Below are 21,923 nucleotides of genomic sequence, written 5' to 3' on the forward strand. Positions count from 1 at the left end.
CAGAAGACAACAAGGGTTTCTTTTTTTAAAAGTAGTTCTGAGCACATGGACACCTTGACAGATGACTGGTCTGAGATGACTAGACTGAGATAAGAAAAGTAAGGTTAGCAAAACAACTAGATTTCTGTCACATGGAGGTGAAATTAAAGTAACTGAATCACACAGTTTACAGTTGCATATGTCAAAAGAAAAAAAATTCAGGTCTTCTAATCAGAAAGAAATAACAGAGTGCCATTAAAATGAATGAGAACATGTCATATACATTTTAATTATATAAATCTGTAAATAAATTTCATACAAACAAACTTATACACACAAGGCAAATAAAAATGTATAAACAACTAACATGTTTAAAATGACAATTCTTCAACTGGAATGTATGGAAAATGGAATATTTGTAAACAAATTACAATGTTATGAATGAAATAATACTAACCTAATGATCTCAATTTCATAATTGTGTATCATGCTTTTTCCAGTGCAGAACAGTGATGGGAAATTTCTCAATTCTTTTCCACAAAACTGCTGTATTTCATCACACAACTTTCTACTGAGCTCATAGTGCATGCAAACTGGCAAAACTTCCCCAATTTTCATCACCACTTAAAGGTTCTTTCACAACTTTTAAACCTTAATTACAAAACATGAAGGTTCTAAACGTGCTGTGGGTAAAGTTGGTGTCCCATGTGCAGTTATAAAACAAGCTAGATGTAAAGATTCTGAAAATGATATTGCTGTGATTGCCAATTTTTAAATTCCTTTCATTATTATTTATTTTAAAAAATCAACTATACATCAAAGCTGAATCGAATATTATGTATTATTTTTTGTCTGTCTCATTTAACCTTTGGCATTCTTGGAGTCTGAATATTCCTATCCTACTAAATGCACATTAAGTATTCTTTGATCTCTTGCACTGGCCACGACAACTTGCTGTTCCTAAAACAGAACACTGGCATTTGCCTCATCATTCTTTACATCCGATGTGATTCTGTTATGGTGTAAAGTCTGTTAAATGTCTATGGTGAGCAAGGTGGGGTGCAATCATCAGGTAAGTATTATTTCATAATGAGGCAGGTGGGGTGTAATCATCAGGTAGGTATTATTTCATGGTGAGGCAGGTGGGGTGTAATCATCAGGTAGGTATTATTTCATGGTGAGGCCAGTGGGGTGTGATCATCAGGTAAGTATTATTTCATGGTGAGGCAGGTGGGGTGTCATCATCAGGTAAGTATTATTTCATGGTGAGGCCGGTGGGGTGTAATCATCAGATAAGTATTATTTCATGGTGAGGCAGGTGGGATGTAATCATCAGGTAAGTATTATTTCATGGTGAGGCAGGTGGGGTGTCATCATCAGATAAGTATTATTTCATGGTGAGGCAGGTGGGATGTAATCATCAGATAAGTATTATTTCATGGTGAGGCAGGTGGGGTGTAATCATCAGGTAAGTATTATTTCATGGTGAGGCAGGTGGGGTGTCATCATCAGATAAGTATTATTTCATGGTGATCAGGTGGGGTGTAATCATCAGGTAAGTATTATTTCATGGTGAGGCAGGTGGGGTGTCATCATCAGATAAGTATTATTTCATGGTGAGGCAGGTGGGATGTAATCATCAGATAAGTATTATTTCATGGTGAGGCAGGTGGGATGTAATCATCAGACAAGTATTATTTCATGGTGAGGCAGGTGGGATGTAATCATCAGGTAAGTATTATTTCATTGTGAGGCAGGTTGTGTGTAATGATCAATTATTATTTGATTTATAAAAATGTAACCTGATTGCAAATTTTACAACTGAACTACAAAAATAATATTTACGTGATAATAACATATAGGGTTAATGCCAATTTCTGAGAAATTCATATCTCCTTTAGAACAGTGTGTATGTAATATTCCATCATTCTGTCAACTAGTCAGTTTATACATTTATATACAAGTGTACTTTAATTTCCATCTTTTTTCTTTTCTTTTTACTTTTGATGATTTAACTCCATACAGTTTACATTACACATTAATACTGTCCAGTCCTGATCATCTACATTATAAGTAAGTATTAAAACTGTCCAAACCTGATATACATGTCAATATTGTCCAATCCAGATCATCTACAACATACATTAAAACTATTAAAACCTGATCTAGAACATGCATTTATAGTATTAATTTATACTGTCCAATTTTCATCATCTACAAGATACATGAATACTGTCCAATTTTCATCATCTACAAGATACATCTATACTGTCCAATCTTCATCATCTACAAGATACACGAATACTATCCAATCTTCTTCATCTACAAGATACATTTATACTGTCCAATTTCATCATCTACAAGATACATTTATACTGTCCAAACCTGATCTAGAATATGCATTCATACTATCCAATCTTCATCATCTAGAAGATACATGAATACTGTCCAATCTTCATCATCTACAAGATACATGAATATTGTCCAATCTTCATCATCTACAAGATGCATTTATACTGTCCAATCTTCATCATCTACAAGATACATTTATATTGTCCAATTGCATCATCGACAAGATACATTTATACTGTCCAAACCTGATCTAGAATATGCATTTATACTGTCCAATCTTCATCATCTAGAAGATACATGAATACTGTCCAATCTTCATCATCTACAAGATACATGAATATTGTCCAATCTTCATCATCTACAAGATGCATTTATACTGTCCAATCTTCATCATCTACAAGATACATTTATATTGTCCAACTGCATCATCGACAAGATACATTTATACTGTCCAAACCTGATCTAGAATATGCATTTATACTGTCCAATCTTCATCATCTAGAAGATACATGAATACTGTCCAATCTTCATCATCTACAAGGTACATGAATATTGTCCAATCTTCATCATCCACAAGATACATTTATACTGTCCAATCTTCATCATCTACAAGATACATTTATACTGTCCAATTTTCATCATCTACAAGATACATTTATACTGTCCAAACCTGATCTAGAATATGCATTTATACTGTCCAATCTTCATCATCTACAAGATACATTTATACTGTCCAAACCTGATCTAGAATATGCATTTATACTGTCCAATCTTCATCAACTACAAGATACATTTATACTGTCCAAACTGATCTAGAATATGCATTTACACTGTCCAATCTTCATCATCTACAACATACATTAAAACTATCCAAACCTGATCTAGAATATGCATTTATACTGTCCAATCTTCATCGTCTAGAAGATACATGAATACTGTCCAATCTTCATAATCTACAAGATACATGAATACTGTCCAATCTTCATCATCTATAAGATACATGAATACTGTCCAATCTTCATCATCTACAAGATACATGAATACTGTCCAATCTTCATCATCAACAAGATACACAAATATTGTCCAATCCTGATCATCTAAGTACAACAACATTCAGAAGGTGCTCTACAGATATTATACACTGAAAGAGTGAAATGTGAAAGGTGAAATTTTTTGCATCTGCAATATACACAATGGAAAGAATGTTGGCATACCTCTATGTTACTTTCATGTACGACTGCTCTGGTGGCCTAGTGCTTAGAGTGTCCGCCTCAGAAGTTAGAGGTCAAGGGTTCGAACCCCAGCCAAGTCATACCAAAGACTTACAAAAATGGTACTAACAGCTGCCTCGCTAGGCACTCAGCATTAAGAGATTAGTGTTAGGACTAGTTGGCCTGGTATCAGGATAATGTCACTGGGTGGGACATCATGCTACATGTCTGCAGCATGATGTACCAGTGCTAGACATCATAATAATCTGCCACACTGCAGACATCGTCGCAATATGACTAAAAAATTGTTAAAACTACGTATCACACACACACACACACACACGCACACACACTTTCATGTACTGTGGCTGAAATTTCTTTGGATATTGTACTTGTGGAAACTGCACATGATCTAAGCTCACAGTTAACCAAAATGGCTGTTCCCATGTGCGTGAAAAATCAGCCTGAATTAGTTTAAATAACTCTATCTATAGCAGTTATTAAAATAGGAAAATAAAACATTTGCCAGACTAGACAATACAAGCTTCTGAAAGTGCAATGAATTACAAAATATTAAAATAAAGTATTTAAAAAAATGGTATCAGCTCCCATTTTTCACAATTTACCTTTTAAGTCCTGAAAATGAAAATGACCAAACTGAGCAAGCAGTTTTTTGATAGGTGCTCATCTGAAGTAAGGCCAAGCTGTGTATTCTATAATCCAAAGTACATTCATCAATCATACACCAAGATAAAGGGAATTAAACATTCTTTTAACGACACCCAAGATATACAAGGTCTCTATCTAAATAGCCAGGATAACCAGTAAGGAAAACATGGAAAATTCTTTTGCGTTAAAAATCTAACCATATGCAAAGTACGAAACTGTCGAGTGCCACCTCATTAATGTCATCCATCATGTGAACCAACTGATCATTCATCTGGATTCGTCTAAAAACCTGAAAGTAATCATTCACTCAGCCAGACTAAGGAACTCACCAGAAAGTTAGCTGTAAAAGTTTCTTCCAAAGTGTCTGTATTTATTTCTTTAAAGAGAACTTAATAAAAGTGGATTTTCTGCCCAAGGTGGCAAATAATGATGCTCCTTTAAAATAGGGCCAGAGAAGCACCAACACTCTTAGTTAAAAAGCCTCTTACTCTTTTAATTTTGTTCCCATTTTCTTTAACCTTCTGTGGGTTGACTGATGTGGAATAGATCAGATGCTCTCTCCAGTATATACAAAAGGTGAGCTAAGGTGACCCCAATTTTTTTTTATATAGAAATCCAAGATCAAATGGTTTTTTCATTTTAACTGTTGAATGTTGAAACCACCTTGTGGCCATTCTATGTTTAAGACTGGCATCTTTTTCATTTAGGATCAACTAGACATGAGACGTCTTCTATCAAAGTCTCTTACTGATATGACCATCCATTCAGAAGTAGCAACAACAAGATTTTTAAAGATGGCAATCATTGTGACCATACTGGATGTAAGATCAGTGCCATTTCCATTAAGATTAACTAGTTATCATAAGAGGTCTTTTGGTAAAAAACCATGTCAATATGACCGTTAAATTATAAGCAATATTTATAAGATTTTCAAGCAAGTCACTATGGTGGCCATCAGCACAATTTTTAACAATAACCAAATAGACCCCATAGTCTTCTGAAGAAAACCCATCAGTGATATGACAATGCATTTAGGAGTAGTGATACCAAGAATCTTAAAATAGCTGTAGTGGTGGCCACATTCATGTCAAATCAGGACCACTTTCATTCAGAACTACCCAAACATCATAATTAGCTATTTGGTGAAAATTCCATGACAAATATGACCATCAATCAAGGAGATGTAAGATAACAGGATTTTAATGATAGCCAGCATGGTGGCCATATTAGAGTTAAGATCAGCACATTTTTTATTTAGGATTAAGTGGACATCATAAGAAGTCAATTAATGAAAACCCATGTCAATATGACCATTTGTGACAAGAAGATTTTCAAAATAGTCACCATGGCAGCCATAATGGATGTCAAATGGGCACCATCTTCATGTAGATGTCAAATGGGCACCATCTTCATGTAGATTTCAAATGGGTACCATCTTCATGTAGATGTCAAATGGGCACCATCTTCATGTAGATGTCAAATGTAAAAGGGTTTCACTGCACCTCAGCATAAAAATGGCTACATGATGCCAATAAACTGAAAGGTTTTAAAAATGTAAAAAAATGTCGAATTGCAAGAAAATTTAGGAAGATAAATCCTTCCACATAAATGTGCACATGATTACTACAAAATAAATGATACATGGTCAGGATGTTAATATTCTGTATGTAGACAATCAAATGTAAAGGAAAAAAAGAAAATTCTTAAAAACATTATGGTCAAAATTTGTTAAGTAGACCACATCTCCTCAAAAAGATTTTTTCTTTTAGAGCATGACCGTAAAGATGGTTCATTGACTTCACATCTTAACTTACCTGTATGGGCCATCTGACATAATACGAAGTGAAATGCCCACGTCAACATGAACTAGTAGCGATAAGCCTTTAGAATCAACTAGAATTTGTCTGCAAAGTTTGGTGGCAAACCTTCCAATCATTTATAAAGAGAGGCAATAACAAACTTGTGCAAACAGGCTATTGCAAAAGGTTTTCTGATCCATGACCAACAGAGCTAAAAATGATCTTTCTCTGGGTGTTTGTTAGTTCTAAATATAGGCTTCATTGTTGTTGTTGTAGGGTTTGATGCCATTTTTCAGCACACAATAGGCTATACATGGCAGCCAGTATTAATGGTGGTGGAAGAACCTGGGAAATCCCCAGAAAGAACCACCCACCATCGAGAAGCTACTGGCAAGCTTTCTCACATACCCACATTGGCCATATCCGAGACTCGAACCCACGCAGACAGAGATGAGATGGCAGTGATCCATAACAGAGAGCACTTTAGACCACTCGGCCACTCGGGGCCTCAATATAGGCTTCCACTTACTCAAATAATACATATAAATGCATCCAACTCTCAAATACAGGTATGTTACAACTCTAAAAATCTTAAATAGCAAAACTTTAAGCAGTGTAAATATGAGGTAACTTTTCAAAGCATCAGAAGTTATCTGAATACAGGTAATTATTTTTAAAAATGATCACAAAATATAGTGTTGCATCCAAAATTGATCAGACAAATACAAGTAGGCCATTGTATTTGCCCCTTCCAACACAGTAATGAGAGGATCTTTTCTTCACTCCTAACTTGTGAGTGAACTTCACAATGAAAAAGTTGTGTCTGATTGTAAAATTTGTTAACAAAGCCCAGTTCGGTTGGTGCATGAGCACAGTCAAACAAAACTGACAACATAAGATTGATAAAATAATGTAATTAAATCACTCTGTTAATAAGTTTCATAACTCAGTTTTTAGCTTCATACCTGAAATGATGATCGTGGCACATAAGTGAACATTGATAAAGGTTTTAAAAGTGTAATTTTAAAAACAATGTTACGTTTCTTTTTTTTTTCTTTATAATAATGAGACCTTTCCTGTTGACCTAAATATGCAAAACACTAGTATATTCTTGGCAGGTGATGAGAAAACTTGACACTGTTGTACCTGGCATGTTTTAGAAAAGCAACACACCCAGCCTTCTTAGGTGGCACCATGCCCTCTCTGGACTACAACCTGCCCTTCTTTGGGGGGGGGGGGGAGAGGCAGCCCATTCTTAAATCTCCAAAGGTTTCTTTCAAAGCATATGCTAAGATTTAACAGATGCATTGTGAGTATCATTCTGGCATCATTAAGCTTGTTAAACTCTATTTTTCACTGATGTACAATTTTTATCTTAAATGCACCAGCAGCATGCATAAAAATACCCTCTCTTATAAAGATAGTACCCTTGGTAGCAGCTTTACTTTGCTTAAAATGCCCTGACAGGTGACCAGCACTCTACCCTGACAGGCAAACAGCAACCCATACTGATAGGCAACCAATAATACCCTTTCCTGCCTAATGATCTGGGGACAAAAACTGCTAAGCAATGGTCTTCATTCACTTGGTGGAATGTAACACACTCTAAAACCGATATACAAATCTTACCTAGGAAGTGGCAAGTGGTGTTCCTCAGCCTCAAGATATCGTGCCAAGGTCAGAGCTACACCATTCTTTATTGCCTGAAAAACGACAGGTAAAGCATCAGATGTGAGTATCCCGTCATCATTTATATCAACCTCTGATTTTATTATTTAACACTGAAACCCCAATACAATATATCCTGCATTTTAGAACTTGATTCAAAAGTTGAGTACTATCACAGTAACTCCCTTGCTGCTACGTATCTGAATATAACATCACAAAATCAATGGATTTTGACAGATACATATTAAATAAAATCCTGCCTCATTCTACCAGACCTAGCATATAAGACTCATTGTTCTTTAAATGAAAGTCCAATTAACAATCTAATAAATTGGCAATTTTATTAAATGGATTGGGATTAATTATTGCATTTTAAATAATCAGGTGGGGTATTTTGTGAACACCACAAAACTGGTACTAGGCGAAAGGGCCATTATCATTATGATGTCATAACAGGAGCAATACCCAGACAAATTTAGAATAAGTTCTTAACTTGACTTGCTCTGCACAATCGGAACACAGTTACAAAGTTCTTTAGTTTTTATTTTGTCAAATTGTTCATGATAAACTACAAATATGCCGCTTATCTACAGCTACAAGTGTGTCCCAATTTCTTGACAGAAAACACTGCACTGCCAATTTTAAATCATAGTTTTTCAACCATAAATTAATGAAATTACATGTGTTTGAATATAAAACCTGAACACAGAAAAAAGTACATGTATTGTAAAGTAACTTACTTCATCAGCAATCTTCTGAAGAGTACATGTATCCAGGTCACGGTCAGCACTGGGCTCCGTGAGGTACAGGTGCTGGATTGGGGCTAGTGGGTCACTCCTTACATGGAAGTATGAAAGCCTACAAAGGATGAAAAAAAAGGATAGAAAACATCTGCTTGTGCTCAAATTGGAGTGTTTAAATTTAAATTTACTGGGATGCATCACTCTTAATCATTACAAAATATCTCTATTTCACTGCTTTACTGAAGAGAACAAACAAATAACAGATACTGATGTAAATATGCATCAAGGAGAAGGTTAGATAGATAGACAGGGCTATCTGTCTAAAATGCAAGTACAATACCATTATGTTATAAAAGTTTAATGCTACATTATTTGTTAACTTGTAAACAACTACAATACCATATCATTATACAATGAAATACCTGCTACACTGAAAATAGTGTGATTACCTACAACACTGCTTATGAAAATAAAAATATTTCATGTTAACACTGTTTACATGTCGAACATCTATTTGCATAGCTTTAAAAAGTGTCTTTTCGGGCCATGAGGTCAGGTGCTTCATTTTCACGTATATTTTGTATACCTATCTATTTAAATGATACGATTTCAAATACAATTCAACCAAATGTCATAATAACTTACTAATCATTAAAACAAATTGCTTTTGGAACTTGCATAGTAAAAACAATCAAATATCAAAGGGGCAGTAACATGTGGCATCAATTTTTGAGCAACTTTCAAAAACAAATTAAAATTGAATAAATGCAGGGATTTCCTTAACAGCCACAAACCAAGTGATTTAACTGGCTGATAATTAGGGGTGTACTTCAGTAATGCAGCAAAATATCCTCTAATATTACTAAGAAGGAGAAACTATCAGACTACCATAACAGGAAATAAAAATTTGAGCGACAAATTGAAATAATGGCAAAGATGCATAAGAATGGTCTTTAAATCTACTGACAACCTTGTGACTAAGTGAGCTGGTTGCAACATGCTGAGTGAAGGTGACATCGATGCAATGGTTAATAGGTAGAAACTGATAGCAAGCGTTGTTGATAATGAATTCAACTTGCAGCCTAGTCAATCTTCTACAAAAATGGAGACTGTAGTAATAGTAATAATTCTGGCACTATTACCTGGAAGAAAAAAACAAATATCAGTGATTCTGAACCCAACCTGCAACCTAGTCACATTTCCACAACAATGAAAACTAGAGTTGAAAAAAACAACACAATGCCAATGTTATTGCTAATCAAGGGAAATTAATAACAGTCATAGCTAATTCAGGCTCTGATTTGCAATCTAATCCAACAGACACACCACAGACAACAGTTACAGAAAACAACGAAGATGACATTTATATCAGAGAGGGTGCTATAACAGGAAATGTTGATTCTGGCCCTGGCTTATGTACCTAAAATATGGAGACCTCTTTGGGACCAATGAACTACAAAAAAATAAACAACATGACTACTTTTAATCTAGATAAGCACAGTAATGTTTTCTTTGTCTTTTCAGCAATGAAAGCTTGAAAATGGTGAAGTCTTTATTTGAAGTCCATGGATCAAGTATTCTGCTTGTGTATTAAGTTATTCAACTTCGATGCAAAATCATCCATGGCAATATGTTGTCCATTCTCATAAGTCATGAAAAGTTACCCAATCATTTTCATTCATATCAAACATTAATATGGGCTGAACCAAAACAAAGTATGAAATAAAATGCTTGTACTGATATAGAGCTTTGATGCCAAAACACATGAACCAAAACACTGGAAACAGGTTTTACAGTGATTTATTAGTGTAACTCTCTATCAATCAAAACATAATATGGCTTGCACTGGCTAATCTGACAGGCTCTAAGCAAAGAATAGTAGAAACTTCTAACTTAAGAGAATCTACAAGGATAGTATGCCAAAGTTATAAAGAAGCACCTGAGGCATGTGATGTCCAATGAAGTAATGGACCATTACAGTGGGAAAATAATCTACAAACTTAAGATATAATTGAATTAATGGCAAAGAAAATTATCAAAGACAATTTTACAAGGTTAAAAAGTGCCCATTACTACTCACTTACATTAGATTGTATGTCAAATGTAAGTCATTCTGAAAAGTTGTCTGTTATTGTGAGATACTGACACATGATGGCAATGTTAACATTAAGAATATTTCATTTGTTTCATAGCACTGAACAAGACAATGGAGGAATGATTGACAAGCATAAAATCAACATCCAAGACTGCTGAGGCCAAGCGTATGACAACAGCACAAACATGAAAGGAAAACAATGGTGTGCCAGTTAGAATCCTCTCTATCAACCCAAGAGTCTTTTTTCATTCCATGCACAACTCATTCACTCAATCTCATTGCGAGGGACACAGTATCATTTTCAGTCTGGTGAGCAAGAATATGTCAAGCATAAGTAGTGATTTTGCTGCATCCAAAAATGATAAAAATATGCCTTGAATACTTCCTTAAATACAGTGATGTAGAGCAGGGTTTCGAGAAACGTTACTGAAGACAAAGAAAATGGCTGAAAAAGATGGTGCTAATCCAGTGTTTAAGTCATCTTCAAGCATTCATCGTAAGAAATGCCAGTTTAGCTATGAAGGTGAAGCTGTAGTTAGTATGAACCTGGAAACCAAGTTCAAAGTTTACTTCAGTGAGCTTGTAGATACCAAAAGAATGTCAAAAAAAGAATGCTTAGAACAGATGAAACAACCAATGGACCTTTAGCTTTTTTTATGACCTGACACAACTTCCTGACAATAAAACTTTAACAAAAATCTTGATGGCTCATCATCACACATTGAAAGACAGGAACAGCTTGGCAAAGAACTTTGCTATGCCTAATCACTGCAGCATTCCAATTTATTTTGAACAATAATCTTCGTGACAACTTCCCAACACCTGTGTATCTCTCAAAATAGTATTAACCCTGCATGACACAGTGGCAAGCGGATCTAGGACCTGAAGCTCAGGAAGACTTCCCTGTGATTGTCCATAAGACAGGACTGGCTTTCTTCACTATTTACCTTTTCAATTGAGAATAATGTGACTCACAACATAAACCAGTTAGATTTTGCATAGACAATGTCATGAAAAGTGTTCTTCTCAATGATTTTTGTTTCCATATTGTAAATTAACATGTACACCATATAAATAATGGGAAATGGGGTAGGGGGCCGCTGAATGCAAAGTTCAGACAGGTCATAATTTTGCCTGGGGCTGGCCCTGTTCATGAGAAAAAAGAACAATTTACTATTGTTTCTCTTTGTCTGATTCTGTCTCTTGCCTTTCTTTCTCTCTCTTTCTGATAGGGATAATTAATGGTAAAACTTTTAGTGTATTAATTAAAATGAAGAAAAAAGAGGCAACAGAGGTAGTCTTGGAACAGTAGGTCAATACATTAAAACCTTTCTTGAGGGACTACTGTTGTGAGAGACCATCTGTTTTGATAAACCAGGATCATTATGCACAGATTTAATGATTATATAGTGTTATGACCAGTTGTGAAAGACTATCTGTCTTGAGAGACCATTTTCTTTTGGCAGAAGAGGGTCTTTTGAGATAGGTTCTACTGTACTTGTCAAAACAGAATCAATGGTGGTATTAAATTCAGAACAAGAGACATCCCGTCAAGTAAAATCATTCCTCCACTATCTCTATTATCATCTCAGTCATAACCTGATGCTGTGTTGCTTCTTTCAAGTACTTGCTCTGGTTTACAAAATACTGAACTTGACACTGTGTTAATTAGCAAGCTCATGTACATACCAAATGACAGAAAACACACGAGAACAGACAGCCTCTACTCGAGCATGAGCACTGCACTGGAAATACCAGTCTATTACATTACATTTATTAAATTCAAACCAACTTGTACAATTTCAAAGAAATGTATCAACTCTGTATTTTTTCCATTAACAAACCCTACTGCACCATGGTAACAAACAATTCATAATCTTCCTTTTCATTCATATCTTTCTACATACAGTCAAACCTGTCAAGAGTGGTCACCCATAGGAAAAGGCCAAAGTTTCCTTGTAGACAGATGATGTCTGAAAGAGGGTTCAGCTCTCAGCTTGGTTCATGACAAATGCAGGTACTATGTACCAAATATCATTAACATTATTATTAGTAGATGTATCATTATTATTTTGCATGTATTATTATTAGCAGTAGCAGTATGCTATCATGATGCATGTATTTAGTTTAGCTATTTAGCAAAAGCAAATATAACAAAATAATTAAATAATAAGTTCCAGACAAGATTACAGTATTAATCCACACATTAATCCATCATGTACATTAAATCAGCGCTGACTCTCATATCAGTCACATGATTTTAAGTTTTGATAAAAAATGTACAGTTCCTTTCATTTGCATTCGAATATTACCCGTGATTGTGAAATGCAGGACTGACTTTTTGTTGGGCCAGCTGACTTAATATGGCATGAAAACTAGTGTTCACACTTCAAACAATTGATGGATTAAGTAGTTGCTCAAGCTGAGACCAATCAGTGAAATGAAAATGTAATTTCCTTCAGCTATTGTTAGTAGCATATAAACCAGTGATTCTCAAACTGTGGGCTGTGGGACACTAGTGTGCCGCGAGAGATTTGCAGGTGTGCTGTGGGAGTTTTGAAAAATATTTAAAATTGCTAGCGTTTTGAAACCTTGTACATATCGAAAAATTAAATGGTAAATCAATGTCGCAAAAGTTTAAAAAGTAACATATATAAAAACACAATCTCTGTCAGTCTGTCATTCATTGGTTCGTTTCGTAATGCGAGACTTGTGCAAGATCTCATCCCCGAAATTCTGGACACACTGAGAGACCTACAATCAGTACTGCAGCATTACTTCCCATCACATGAAAATGATGAATATGGATGGGTGATCAATCCATTCGGAAACAACGAAACTACAAATCTTACAACCGAGGAAGAAGAACGATAAATTTTTCAGTCAACATTTCCCGAAAAGAACCTGGATGAGTTTTGGATCTCAAGAAGTCATATCCTGCAATCAGTTCAAAAGCAATCAAAGTAATTCTGCCATTTGTGTCTTCGTGGTTTTATGAGTCTTAGATTTTCAGCACTGACTGAAATCAAATTGAAAAAGAGAGAGAGACTTCTTAAAATCGACAATGAAATGCGCGCTTGTTTATCGACTTTGGAGCCTTGCTTCAATCTGATTTGCTCTCGAAAGCAGGCACATCCTTCACATTAAATAAGTTCTTCACCACAAATTTTTTAAAATCTTGTCAGGTGTGCCATGAAAATTTTTTGATCTTTTTGGTGCACCGCAAAACAAAAAAAGTTTGTGAAACAATGATATAAACCATAAAGGATATCACAAGTGTGGTTATCTGTACTTAAATGTTTTTTTTCATTGGAGACAACTTTAATTCAAAATCTTAAAATAAAAATTAACAGATTGATCCTATTAATATTGAAAAACAAAGAAAATCAATTTAAAAATAACTGTACACAAAAATGGAATCTGATACAATAAAAGCTGAAGATAATGAAAATATACCTTTCATACTGGCACAAAAGGCAATGGTAATTCTGTCCTTGCATCTTTTTCCCTCAGTACAATCTTCACCCTTGACAATATATGTGGAATTTGTTTCATGGAAGAAACATAAATTCACATGATATGCCTTTATCTAAACAAAACAATTCCTTGCTCATTGAACAAAAGAAGTGTTTAATTTGCAAACCTGGAGTGGTCAATTCTGATATGTTACAGTGACCGCTTAAGACCAGGTGAAAATACTGTTTGGTAAATAACCACGCATGGCAGGTGACCATTAAATACAGAGCATATATATATATATATATATATATATATATATATATATATATATATATGAAAATTGCCATGGGAATCAGAATGACAGTTGTGATCAGGTGACTGTTGAACACAGGTGACCATGGGGACAGGTTTGACTGTATATAAGAAGTTAAGCTGATATGCAAAGTGTTACATTTCTTAGGTTCTTTTCCTCTATTTTAGGAAATGTATTTGGTCCTTTCCTCTAATTTAGTAAACTCCAAAGTTTGATCTCCAATCTTTTCCAGTTTGCAATTGTCTTTTTAAGTCCCTCTTCCTTTAATGTTCCTAAATAAAGCTACCCCATCACACACTTCTGAAAATGAGTTCTTTTTGGTATCTATTACAAAATTCAGAAACTATTTTGACATAATCAATAATGATAACGATTTGTGTATGAGGTACAGGTACTACATTACTGAGATATCTCCAAGCTTTTACTCCTCCATTGACAGATTCCAATGGTCCACATATTCCAGTGGTTCATACAGCCCGAGAGTTATTTTTCAAGGAATTTTCAAAGCCTGTCAACAGTTTTCATGGACTATTTCTTTCTTACCAATATTTTTTCATAGTTTATTGTGAATTTCACTCCACAAATTAATACAAAAAACCTGGAGAAAAATACCTCATAAGTAATTACCACACCACTACAGCAAGGGGATACTACTCTATCCGGTAACTGTGTTGTGCATCATTTAATCCATCCAATTTTATGTCATTTTATTTATCAATTACATGTATATATGTTTTATTCAGTTCTAACATCCTGAGCTCCATATAAATTCAGTGAGTTTGAGGAAAATTTAAGGAGTTCTTTGACATGCTCAGTTTCAAGACAACTTCTCAATTTAAGGATTTTTAAAAATTGTACAAAGCATGGATTCTGTCATCCAACTAGTAATAGTCAATTCAAAGTGTTTCTCTCTTCTGCAATATGTTGTCCTTTTTGAAGAAATGGTGGCATTTCTGACTGTATCCCAGGACTATTTAATAAATCAAAGTAATCTCTGAATTCTCTGAAAACTACTTTTTTTTAAAAAACTTCCTCTTTCAACCATGTGTTTATTTCTTCCTCATTTGTTGCTATTACATACTTTAGGAGGATGCACTGCATCCATTGTTCATGCTGTCACTCAGTAATGGCCCAAGGACAAGAGTGTGAAAGGATTCCTTCTCATTTTATTGAACATTAATTATTGTGATCTAACGTATTTCTTTTCAACGTTTCAAATAATTCAACAATGACCACTGTTGTGTAATGACCTGTTGCTCAGTTTTCCCTATGTATTTAAATCTCAGTACATGACATATTGGTAAACATTTTGACATTATAGATGAAAATATATTCGCATGCATTAAATCTGAGCAACAGTTACAAAATTAATAATGGATGTACTTGGTCTACCCCAGTTATCTTGAGATGTCTTATCAGTTGAATACTATGAGTGATGTAAAGACAAGAAGCTAAATGGTCAGTCACAAGGATTCAAGTGACAAAACTGGTGCCCAACCTGTAAACGGAATTAAAATGATGTAGCTTTCTGCAATGGCAGGCAAGACAGGAAACTATATGTTATGGAACAACATTTTTACTTTCAGTAATATCACTCCAAGGTTCTAACTGAATACAGCAAATGATGTATAAGATATGTGACATTAAACTATTTCAAAAAGAATCTTAACACTCCAATGCTATTGTTGCAGGCAAGACAGGCAATTTCTCCCAAATATCCAAGCTTTAAACTGGCATCCATTGAGCTTGTCAGCTGCCTGACACAACAATGTCACACCCACTGTGGCATTTCAAATCCAGTGAAAACTTCTTGACTACATAGTAGTTTCCCATTCATGTTGTCTTGCTCGTATGCAGGCAGTGTAGCCAGCAGATTTTGTTTTTAAATGTTGTTAGCTCATATTACATGTTTTACCTTGCCTGCTTAGTTCAACTTCTGAATAATTAATATGGCTCTATACTGATATCACACTAGCATAATTGTACAAAATTCATCTTTAAAAAAGGGCCACGTTAGGTCTGATAATTGTGTGAACTTAAATAGTGGGTTTGAGGGAAAGAGATTCACACTTAGGAATGTACTGTACACTTTCTGGAAAAATATGATTTTTCAGCCATGGTGTTTGTGTGAAAAATGTTGGATTTTCAACATGTGTATCTTGATGGTGCAATTTTGCAAAGTATATAATACTATTTATAATTTGTTGTTGTTGTTGTTGTTGTGGGATTTAATGCCATTTTTCAGCACACAATAGGCTATGCATGGCGGCCAGTATTAATGGTGGAGGAAGAACCCAGGAAAACCCCTGGAAGAACCACCGACCCACAAGAAGCTACTGGCAAGCTTTCTCACATACCCACATTGGCCAAATCCTAGACTCGAACCCACGCAGACAGAGATGAGATGGCAGTGATCCGTAATGGAGAACGCTTTTGACCACTCGGCCACTCGGGGCCCCCTATAACTTTTTGCAGGGAAAGGAGATTTTAAGAATGTTATGACTGAGAAACATACTTTTTTTTCCAGAATGTTTTTATAAAAGGTCAAAACTTGTATGAAACAGTAATGAATTTGTCAAACAACATACATTTGTATAACTACAGTGTGACACCGCTAAAGCGCGCTCTGTTATAACACGCATTTGGATATAGCACGGTCGTGGCATGGCTCCCGAAATTTCATATACATGTATTTTTCTTGTGCAAAAAAAAAATTCTTTCTTAAAAAGAATGAAAAAAACATAAAACGTTTGTTATCATTTTGGGGAAGAGATCGTGTATGAATAATATAAGACGATTGTGGATTGGCTCCTGAAATTTTATATGTATATTTCTTGTATAATTAAAAGTACTAAAAAAAAACGCCTAAAAAGTTTATTCTGGGATTGCGTAGGTCTTCGCCAATGTCGCAAATTTTAATTCTTTTTCCTTATTGGCTGCAAAACAGACCATGTGGCTTTTTTTATTATTGGCGACATCATTGGCTGCTTAAACTTTTATATACAACCACTGGTTAGGAGTGCGGAAATTCAAAGGCCCCATGAAAGGAAGCTGCAAACTGGATATAAAATACACTGAAATTTATCTATTGTTACATAAACAAATTCTTTGTCCATATTAACAAACCATCTAAACAGTGCATTGTTATATCATAATCCGTATATCTTGACATCTAGCATGAGTTCTGTATGTTGTGAAATATCCACTCTTTTTGTTGTTAACATTTCTGGTAATGGAGACCAACCGGATGAGGCATTATCTTATAATCTATCTTTCATCGGATTTTCGCTAGTAATTAATATATTTACATAGACTGACATTTGTATGTAGATGGTAAGTAAAATTCCTCTTCTTTTCACTCAGAATTAACTCCTTCAGAACACACATTTTCTGTAATAATCCCTGTCATCAGAACACCTGCGTCTCTATCATCCGTCGACCCTTTGTTAATTTTCAGACACATGCGTGGCAGGCAGCATCACGCTGCTACCACAAACGTAAAAAAATTATAATACATCTTACATATTGGTTTAATCAATAGGCATGGAGGGACAGTAACTAGAATAGTCCAAACGACAGCCAATTCCTTTTCAAAAATGAACCCAGATAATATAGTTTGCTGAAATTTCAAAGGAAACAGATTACCTCTGAAACACCGAGTGTTATGAAAACTTACTCAGCAAATCGAAAAAATACCAGTCTCAATCATGCAATACAATTATCTGATGTTGCTGCCACAACAAGAAATGGGCATTTGTTTGGTTCTCCAAAGCTGTCCTTTAGTGGTGACTTCAATAACGCATGCACCCTTCATCAAAGAAAGCAGACTACAATCTTTCAATAACAGCAAAGAACTTTTCTTCAAAGGAAGTCAGTACCAAACTCAAATAAAAGTGACGGAATCTGATGGATTTTTGCATTTTCCAATGTGACTGGAACACATTAACTGTCCTGTGAAAGTTTCCTTTTTGTAGGGAAAAAGTTGATGCTTACAAACACTACCAATGGTGGCTTAAAACACAAACTAACTTTTACCGACTTGGAACGTACTAAAAAGTAAATGTGCTTCATCATTCATTACGTGACTGTGCTATGTTTTTCCACCAAATTCAGACCAATATGACCTGTTACAAAATTATTGAATATTTTAAAGCTGTGTGTGTGCATATTTTCGATGGAAGCACTTGTATTGTGGATTCAATGTATATCACGAGGTTCGCGGGTGAGTACACGGTGTTAATACTCTATTCATGATAAACATTAGACATTTATATATAAACAGGATTCACATATATGTACCAATTCTTGGTTCTCTAAGTAAAGTAAACTATTATATATGTCTTCTCTGTTTTCACTACAGGTGTATTTCTGATTTAACATGCATCAATTTAAGATAGTAACTGTGCAGATGAAGCACGTATTTTACCACCTGCATTTATTACCTACACCCCCCACAATTTTTGAGGGGTACATTTTCTTCAGCTAACTGACCTGGTCACTTATAACACAGTTTGGTCTATAACGCAGTCGGGTTCTATGGCTCCCAACTACCATGTTATAGCGGGGTCACACTGTACATGTCATAAAAGATAAAAGTAAGTTTTACCATCCAATGAAACATGCACCAGTAAGTGAATCACAAAAATCATTTTTATGTGAAATCATCTTCATTCAATAACTTGGCTGCTTCATGGCAATCACTAATTTCACAAAAAATATCATGGTACAACATAATTACATTTCAATTGTGGGTGTCGCAGGTGTGAGAGTGACCCTATCAGGATTAACATAATCCAAGAAATCAACATCCTAATTACCAAACCAATGTAGGCTTCATGCACTATAACAAGGGGAACATCAGCAGCAGTATCGTTACCACTAGTAATTACATGTTTGCTCACTATGCCAATACTTAACAAAACAGGTAACAACACAATCTGTGGAAACATCACAGTATGCGCAAAAAAAATTTCCTGATATGGATATTAGATTTATTTCATGTGAAATTGTCTTTTCTCTAAAGGCCTGCAACGCATCTTTATATTAGAGCAAATTCAACTTCCCATATTTTTAATTTGAGGATTTGTGTTTAATGAAATATTTATATTTTGTCTAACTGGCAAATTTTCATCCAATTTCACAAGTCAAAATTCAATATGAACACAGAAAAGACTGAGCTGTACCCAGTTAATCATGATACATGTATAGAACAATAGCTAGAGGATTTACAAAAGTTACTTAGTTAAAAAGTACAAAACAGAAACATTTCCTTTTATGATTTAATTGTACTAAAGCAACAACCCATGATTCTAATAAACCAATTATGAAGATCTTACTATCATGCTTTTGTTACCTGGTGTCTTCTTGTTACTCCTTTGTTATTTAAATGACCACCACTGTTTATTTGACTTTGGCATGTCAGGTGATAAAAACATTATAACTAAGCCAATTTTCAGTGGCAGACTGCACAAATCATACACGGTAACCAATTAAATGTTGAAAAAATGGAACATAACAAAGCATTAGGAATACACAGTAATTAGAAAGCAAATGCTAAGTGGCATATCTTGGATTTTAAAAAAATACTAGAGGAATGGTGAAAATTCTGCATATGTAAATATATTCCCGATTTCCCACATCCCACCTCTACAACCTGATGAAGAAAAAAGCTCTCACAAAATCCTAGGAAGTACAACGATTTGTCCATATGTGCATCTTTATATGATAAACCAAGTCCCACAGCAATCCATACAAAACTGAAAGACAATTTGCATTTGAAAGATTCAGTCTTAAACTGCATTCAGTTGCAGGATAAAAAAAGGACAATGACTTGTTCAAATAAACTTGCAAAAGCAAACTGATTTGCTGACATAGAATCTTTTAAAGAAGGCTATAACACAGTTTCATGGAGATTCAACAAAAACCATAGGATCACTGTGATCTGTTGGTATGCACATCTTCAAATGATGACAGTTATGTATAAATGTTTCATGGCAATCCACAATGAAAATGTGAGAATAGTTCAAAAGTCAACAAGGATAAAAACTCTTATAATGGAAAAGTGACTTGACACACACCATTTAACAGCAATCCATCAAAAACTGGGGGATTAGTTGCTCTAATGATTGCTCATGTCAAACAAAATGGCAGACAGAAAGAGACAAGTGGTTCACTGGCCATACCAGCACTTTAACTAGCTGGAGGCAAGTTGAATGGAAATGTGCAGACTAACCAAATAGTACATCACGTCCTTACCACAGAAATTACCCTGGTGGGCAGAACAATGCTGTATCAGCCATCCTGCAAGATTGACTTACAAGGTAGGACAATCTGCAAGGTTGATTGACAGGGTAGGGCAGTCTGCTGCAAGCTTGACTGATTAGGTAGGGCAATATAAAATCTAGAGCAGATATAGGAAATTCAATGGGATCTTTAAGTCTTTATTGCCATGCCTCTATTAAAGTTTCAGCAACTGACACAGAAGATACAGAACGTTTAAAAACTTTAACACGAATCATAATGCTGATGATGACAGCACTACCATCATTATCACTGGCAGGTATGGGATAGCTATTTCTTGTTATTTTCTGGTGTGATGATTCCACTGACCTGCATACACTAACAGTAAACATGCCAGTGCTTCAACTGTTCTGCTGTGGGACTGCAGAAATAATGTCTAATTCTTCAATCTGAGAACATTTTCCACACTTTTTATCCATACTTCTTTCTTTCCTATAATGCCTAAGTATTAAGCTTCTGTCATCATTACAGGATGTTAGTGTAGAACCCATGATCAAGATCATATCAACAAGACAAGTTACCATTTGCAGTGGACTGACATCATTATGTAGATATGATGACATATTACAATCCTTAGGATGTTATACAATTTAAATTTTTCAACTGCTTTAAAGTACACCTGTCATCAAAACATCTTGTCTACAGCTGTGATATATACCACAAACTGACATCAATATCAAAGTAAAATCCAGAACTTATTATCATCACATTTGTTGACATATTTAAATATAACACAAGATATCTCTACTGAAGTTGATATATTTACTTTTCCTATCAAAAACTGATACAGAAACATGTACACTGACTGCACAGTGTGAATGTAGTGGTGATGTAAATATGGATCAGAAGAGGGCTCCGAAGGGCAATGAAATTATTGTACAGTGGTTGACTATTCCAAAATGAAGAACATGAAGCTGTGCATACCCGTGTTTCAAGTACTGTATTTATTATCAGATGTGCAAATTGCAGCTGATGATAGTAGGAGCAGTTTAATTAAAGAATTAAAGATCTCAGTTCTACAATGGACTAATTTTCATACCAGCAGAGTAATAAGTCACTCTTAGGAGCTTCATTCCAGGATGAGGTTGACTATCTTCTTAAAAATTTATGTTGGCCACATGATTAGCTTGTGTTTTCAAAATTCTCACTGAGCTTAATCGATATTCTTCAATTAATCCCATTATTTTGAAGGAATTCATTACCTTTTGACAAGTTATGTCAATTAATTCTTAGAGTATTGTACAACTGTTTGACAATATATCTCAGTTGGATTTGAGAAGATTAGCTAAATATGGCATTTCTCTTTGAGCATTCCATAGTGGCTACTCATCGATC

General features: G+C 34.9%; 1 protein-coding gene across 1 annotated transcript in view; it reads right to left on the reverse strand.

Annotated features, from left to right (window-relative positions):
• Window positions 1-21,923, reverse strand: part of LOC149807269 (serine palmitoyltransferase 1-like) — a 103,376-nt gene that overhangs the window by 21,975 nt on the left and 59,478 nt on the right. The window contains exons 13-14 of the mRNA XM_089964262.1: window positions 8,419-8,536; window positions 7,640-7,713 (exon numbers count right to left, since the gene is read on the reverse strand). Coding sequence (XP_089820388.1) covers window positions 7,640-7,713; window positions 8,419-8,536 — 192 coding nt within the window. The remainder of the gene's footprint in view (window positions 1-7,639; window positions 7,714-8,418; window positions 8,537-21,923) is intronic.

This window comes from Sinohyriopsis cumingii, chromosome 1, assembly GCF_028554795.1.
Source record: "Sinohyriopsis cumingii isolate HCF-2022 chromosome 1, ASM2855479v2, whole genome shotgun sequence".
Taxonomy (NCBI): domain Eukaryota; kingdom Metazoa; phylum Mollusca; class Bivalvia; order Unionida; family Unionidae; genus Sinohyriopsis; species Sinohyriopsis cumingii.